General features: G+C 41.8%; 1 protein-coding gene across 2 annotated transcripts; it reads left to right on the top strand.

Annotated features, from left to right (window-relative positions):
• The first annotated feature begins 527 nt into the window (after positions 1–527).
• Positions 528–6,436, top strand: LOC118387137 (KATNB1-like protein 1). 2 transcript variants are annotated; one of them, XM_035775308.2, is made up of 10 exons: positions 528–713; positions 2,087–2,215; positions 2,481–2,518; positions 2,747–3,038; positions 3,407–3,522; positions 3,633–3,683; positions 3,765–3,854; positions 3,946–4,050; positions 5,449–5,542; positions 5,740–6,436. In XM_035775308.2, the coding sequence occupies exons 2-10, from the start codon at positions 2,096–2,098 to the stop codon at positions 5,770–5,772; spliced, it is 939 nt and encodes a 312-aa protein (XP_035631201.2). In that variant the 5' UTR covers positions 528–713; positions 2,087–2,095; the 3' UTR covers positions 5,773–6,436. The 2 variants fall into 2 exon arrangements, with proteins under 2 accessions (XP_035631201.2, XP_035631200.2); XM_035775307.2 differs by having other exon boundaries at positions 529–719.
• The last annotated feature ends 74 nt before the right edge of the window (positions 6,437–6,510 follow it).

Here is a 6,510-nt window from a genome sequence, read left to right as displayed (position 1 = left end):
TACATACATACATACATACATACATACATACATACATACATACATACATACATACATACATACATACATACATACATACATACATACAAACTGTTACACTCCTTATATGCTACTCTTAATAGAATCTATCCTGATGCCTAGTCACTTTCCCCTGCCTTCATGTACAGTACATATCTACCTCAAATACCTAATATCCCTACACATTGATCTGGTACTGGTACTCCCTGTATATAGCTATTACCCTTGCACATTGATCTGGTACTGTTACTCCCTGTATATAGCTATTACCCTGCACATTGATCTGGTACTCCCTGTATATTGCTCCATTCTTCTGTATTTTATTCATCTTGAGTTGCTATTTTTCTTTAACTTTAAGAGCTCGTAAGCAAGCATTTGATTTGATTTATGAAGTAACATCATGTGCAAATGTCCATATATCTAACACTGGATGGCGGGCTCGGACAGACAAAAAAATGAGACGTGGTAGTTCTCCGTTTAACCTCTAGGCGCCGCTAAAATGTTACTATTTCCATTGCGATATCAATCCCACGATCCTCGCAGAGTAATACAGACGCTGTGTTCATTTTGAACGGTTCTCTGAACAGCCAAAACATCTCAACATCAAGTTTATACTCTACAGTTGTCTTCTTACTGCTTCTACGTGGACATAGTTAAGCTGCATTTCTGAGAAGGGTCAAGACATTTCGCAAAATGTAACGGTTGGTAAAATTGCTGTAATTACTGAATTAGTTGCTAAATCAACTTTGTTGTAGCCCATATTATTGCTGAAAACTAACAGCTAAACGTTAGCTGCCTGCCCAGTCACCCCCCTTTGCTAAGCTAGCTATTTTTTTATTGGCTATAGCAAGCTAAGTTACTGGTAGTGAAATTCTTAACTAGCTAGTTAGGCAACTTTAGTTACTTGTATAATGTAAACTGACTCGGTTGTTTTTCCGTTTTGAGCTCTGCAACTCTGTTAGCCTGACCGAAAGGTAAACGCTTTACGGGGCAAGCCAGCTAACGCTAGGCCGCTGTCACGGGGCTCGTTAGCACGTTTGTCATTTAGTTTCCCTGCTATTTAATTTAGTTTCCCTGCTATTTAACTGTTTTTACACTAGTTAACGGACGTTGCCGTTTATTAACAGTCCGATGAGATTAGTATATTGACATTTTAACTATCCAAACAGACTCGTCGTTAGCTCGTTTCACTCATCTGGAGTCCAGCTAATCTGACTGAGTTCGTAGCTCTAGAAAGCGAGATAAAGTACTAACTAGCTAGTTGACGGATCACACTACTGTGGGCTGGCAAGGTTAACGAGTAACTTAACGCTAGTTAACAAATGTGTACTTTAACTAGCTAGTTAGGTAGCTAGCTAACTAAGATCATGTGACAATGCTTGCTGCTTTTTAATTTAGCTAGCTAGTTGGTTTGCTTCTATTAGTAGTAGTTAGATAAGTAGATTGTCTGGCCAGCATAGCCAACGCCTCGTTGTTGTTGTTAACGCTAGTTAGCGTATTGTTGTCAGACACTTGTTTACAATGCTAGCTAGCTAAACCTGTTACAGGCACAACAACAGCAGGATGTAATCCGCAATTTGGATTTAGACCAACTTGTTCCTCTGTAATTTGTTGAAACAACATAGTGCTACTACTACTAGCTCTTATGACTCCACTGACTGTCATCACATAAACACAGCTTGTTTTATAAAGAGGTGTGTGAGACCGGGTCATGAACTCCTACAATAACAAGTTCGTGCTTCTACACCTGCATTGCTTGCTGTTTGGGGTTTTAGGCTGGGTTTCTGTACAGCACTTTGAGACATCAGCTGATGTACGAAGGGCTTTATAAATACATTTGATTCTTGTAACCGAATTTGATTGTCATAGCAACTCCTGCTATGACAGATGTTTCTTGTGCATCATCTTTAACGAGGTTGTTTCAGAAAGTGACGTGACAGTTCAGATAACTTTGGGTTAAGGAGGTTGCCTTGATAATTTGGCATGTTGGGTGTGGGTGTGTGTGTGAGAAATGCATGCCGTTTCCAGTGTTGACTAAGTTTGTTTTTCTTTGTGTCCCCCCCAATAGTGACTTACTATGGCCACTGGAAGTCATTATGGGCAAGGCAGAGAATTCCGCCAGCTCAACCAGGGCAAACCTCGTGGATTTCTCCATCACATCAGCAACCACTATGCAGCCGACAAGAACATGAAGGAGGTGAGGGGGGAAGTGTTTAACTCTGTACCCAATTGCATCCCGATTGTGTGCACTTGCACAATCCCTGTCTTTTAAATAAAAACATTAGATTGATGTAAGCATTGACGAGAAGGCGTTTTCACTAGTGTTAAATCTAATGCACACAAGAAATACAATTTTATAGTGATTGTTATGACTATGAATCAAGAAGTGTCTACTAACCTAAGTCAAACATTTTAAAGAAAACTGTAGGAGTTTTTTTTTATCTCCTATCTTTTTGTTTTAGGCAGATTTTTTAAATAAGGAAGAAATAGATAAAGACAGGTGAGTTTTTCAGGTCCAAGTGGATCCAATGCACAAGCTGCATTTCTTAGCACCGCAGTCACAGCTGCTCAGGCACTGGGAAAAATCAGACATGGAAACACCTTTCTGACTTTTCCCAATCATTTTTCCAAACACTGCCACAGTGTCTGGTCTACTTTCTCAACCAGTGTAGGTATCAATACAGCATCCTTACATTTCTTCACCTGGACTCCTCCTCCCCCCCACTAGATTTCCAGTGAGTCGTTGTGCACGCATCAAAGCCAAACGAGTGTCTGTGTGCAACAAGAGGAAGTTGTCGTCTCGTCACAGTGTGGTGGTGAGCTCAGGCGTACCCCGCAGAGTGCCCCCCGCAGGTCGGGCTGTCTGTGACATGGCCAACAAGGAGAATGAACTGACCTGCCCAGAGAAAGTGCAGGCCATACACTACAACGACAACTGCATGTTCCCTGTGAACTCAGCTGCAGAGGCTGGCTCCAAGATGGCAGGGCCGGGAAACAAGTACAGTGATTACTTCACTGAGGTGAGAGACTACCAGCCGGCCCCAATTCACTCCCTACCACATCCCATAGGCCCCCGATCCTTTGATGTTTGCAGACCTGTAGGGAGCAGTTATTGTGACGGACTACTACTTCACCTCATACTGTCCATTCCCACCATCTAACCCTTGCCCCTATGCTTTAGAGACTTGTGTAGATCTGAGAGGGTTGGAATTGTCACCATATTCCCCCATACCTTTCCAATCCTTGCACAAGGGATAGATTTGTAGACTCTGTTTATTGGGAAGAAAAGTGTCACTTGCATTGTTTTCCTTGGATCGTTGAGTGTTAAAGTGGATTTTATTGACATGTTCTGTATCGGCCCCTCCCTATGGGTCTCTTTCCTGACCAGCTATCGAAGGACCATGATGCAATGACACATGTGCTTTTTGGAAGAAATCTCAGATTAAATGTAGCTCTGACACTATGGCGAAGAAACGCCTGCGAACTAGTGGCATACTTGATCAGGTAGGAACACTGACTTTTGATACATTTTCATGTATGGACTTTTATTTATTTTTTAACTATTAATCAACATGTTAAATGTCCAATTAACACTGTCTGTCTTTGTCCCATAGAATTGAAGACACAGGAGTTCTTCTTGACTGCCTACCAGTTATAACCAAAAGGTGAGTGTCACAGTTGATTTAAACATCATCATGTACGGCTGTGACGAGTCAACTTGTGACACTCTTGTTTTGCTCCTGTAGCCTTCAAGACGAAACTCCGTGCATATCACTGGGCTGCTGTGTAGACCTCCTGCCACAAGTCAAATCAATCCTCACCAGTGAATATGAAGAGTAAGATCAGCTGTGGAACTGAACAACTGCTGCTGTGTCCACCTGCTGAAACCTGAATTCTGCTGTTTTTCTGTTTTTGCTCCTTCTCCAGACACTTGATTGTGGTTTTACACTGGGTTCAGTCCGTCGTTAAGAAATGGTGGCCAGAACTCTCCACAAACGGCAAGAGCCTGCTGGACAGCTGCTCAGAGTACAGGTATTTCTGTGTTTGTCACTCTCCTGTCTGCGACGTAATAGCTGCAGTACAGCTGCTGTTCTGAGGAGATTAAGCCTCTTGCTTCATGTTGTCTGTTTGTTTGTTTTGCGGGAAAGTTTTCCCAACTGGTTGCCCTGGTAACTTCATATCGGTTATTCTACCTTTTAATATTAGAAGCATAATTGGTTATGCTTATACAGTGCCTATCGTAAGTATTCACCCCCTTGCATTTCTTAATAAATAATAATAATATATGCCATTTAGCTGACGCTTTTATCCAAAGCGACTTACAGTCATGTGTGCATACATTCTACGTATGGGTGGTCCCGGGAATCGAACCCATTAACTTTTTAAGAAAGTTGTGCTGAGAATCAGCGTGGTAGATGTGTTGTTGACCACCCTTACCAATTCCAGGATCCAGTTACAGGGTGGGGTGTTTAGTCCCAGGCGCCTTAGCTTACTGATGAGCCCATTTTCAAGTCTTGCCATAGATTTTCAAGCAGATTTTAGTCAAACCTGTAACGTGGCAACTCGGGACCATTCACTGTCTTCTTGGTAAGCAACACCAGTGTATATTTGGCTTTGTGTTGTAGGTTATTGTCCTGCTGAACGGTGAATTCCTATCCCGGTGTCTGGTGTAAAGCAGACTGAACCAGGTTTTCCTCTAGGATTTTGCCTTTGCTTAGCACCTTCACATTTCTTTTTATCCTTAAACTTCCCGGTCTTTGCCGATGTCAAGCATACCCATAGCGTGATGCAGCCTCCACCATGCTTGAATTATAAGGAGACGGTTACTCAGTGATGTTGGATTTGCTCCAAACATAAGGCTTTGCATTTAGGCCAAAAAATGTGTTCCTTTGCTGCATTTTGTTTTGTTGCTGTGTTACTTTAGTGCCTTGTTGCTGTGTTACTTTAGTGCCTTGTTGCTGTGTTACTTTAGTGCCTTGTTGCTGTGTTACTTTAGTGCCTTGTTGCTGTGTTACTTTAGTGCCTTGTTGCTGTGTTACTTTAGTGCCTTGTTGCATACAGGAACCATGCTTTGAAATGTTAGTATTATTTTCACTTTAGGTAAATATTATGGATGTACTACAATGTTGTTTGTCCATCCTCAGTTTTGTTAAAAAAGTTTGAAATATCCAATAAATGTCGTTCCACTTAATGATTGTGTCCCACTTGTTGATTCTTCACAAATACAGTTTTATATCTTTATGTTTGAAGCCTGAAATGTGGCAAAAGGTCGCAAAGTTCAAGGGGGCCGAATACTTTCGCAAGGCACTGTATTTTCACATTCAATAAAAAATTCAATATCTCTTTACACTGACATGCTCTATTTTGTGTAGATGGATGCCTGAAAGGGGGTGGAAACATTTTAATACCCCTTGTTTTGTCTGTTTGCAGGAACCTCCAGGTCATGAAGCAGCAGCTGAAGGAGTTCTGGGTGGAGGGACCCCAGTTAAGTTTAGTTCCAGGAACTACAGGAGAGATGGCAAAGGTAAGGTGACATTGCTACACTTAATGTTATTGATCAATGAGGTGAACAGAGGTGTTTGTGTGTGTGTGTGTGTGTATATATGTATATGTATGTTCAACTGCAAAGTCAAACTTCTCACCTCCATTGTTAATTTCAGGCGATGGAGTCTAGATGGACTTCTCTCACTTGTCTCTTCTCTCAATTCTGTCTCTCACCAGGCCATTGGGTCTTACTTATCACAACTCCATTGACCAATCAATGTAGCACTGAGGAAGCGACCACTACTGCCGGATATAGCTGTTTGAACATTACCTGGAGACTAAAGACAAGACCATGATCCACACATACAGGAGCCCTGTTCTATTATATGTGGATTGATGAACTGAGCAATTCAGACTGAGCAACTCCCACAATCAATCACAACTAGAGAGACACTTACAATGGAGGAAGGAACCTTTTTCTTTCTGAACCCCCCCAGGAATGACTGCTTCACATTGAAGTAGATTGGTGTCTTGCGAAGGGGCATTACTTCAATCGACCTCCCTGAGACTGGGTCGAAAAGGCACCCTGTTTCCTCTATAGTGCACTACTGTTGAACGGAATAGGACGCCATTTTGGATGCACACCGAGACTGGGTCTGGGCTGCTCTGTGAAGTGCCAAGCTCTGTTGCACCACCACAGCACTCTTCACCACGGTGTGCAAACCTGCACGAATCATGGATATAACTTAATGAATTCCCCTTCCTGGTTTCAGTTCTTATTTCTTCCCTCATGTCCCGAATCAAGAACTTGAAACTACTGCAGTCTTAAGTTATGAGAGCTTTTCCTGTCATAGTTTTTTTTCTTGTTCATGAATGTTTGACTGTAAGTGTAAATACAGTGACTATTAAAATAATCTTTAAAATAAATTAGCAATCTGTCTTGAATTAATTATTTCTCAAAACATAGTGGCCACTTAAACTTGATATTATTCTGTTATGCCCATGGTG

This window comes from Oncorhynchus keta, chromosome 8 (genome assembly GCF_023373465.1).
Source record: "Oncorhynchus keta strain PuntledgeMale-10-30-2019 chromosome 8, Oket_V2, whole genome shotgun sequence".
Lineage (NCBI taxonomy): Eukaryota > Metazoa > Chordata > Actinopteri > Salmoniformes > Salmonidae > Oncorhynchus > Oncorhynchus keta.
The sequence above is the reverse complement of the archived record's forward strand: the minus strand, read 5'-3'. Positions and strand labels throughout refer to the sequence as shown.

Excerpts from the sequence above, each read along its gene's own strand:
- LOC118387137 (XM_035775308.2), top strand. The coding sequence starts at position 2,096 with ATGGCCACTGGAAGTCATTATGGGCAAGGCAGAGAATTCCGCCAGCTC. Across the intron at positions 2,216-2,480 it reads CCGACAAGAACATGAAGGAG|GCAGATTTTTTAAATAAGGA; the intron begins GTGAGGGGGGAA and ends TTTTTGTTTTAG. Across the intron at positions 3,039-3,406 it reads ACAGTGATTACTTCACTGAG|CTATCGAAGGACCATGATGC; the intron begins GTGAGAGACTAC and ends TTTCCTGACCAG.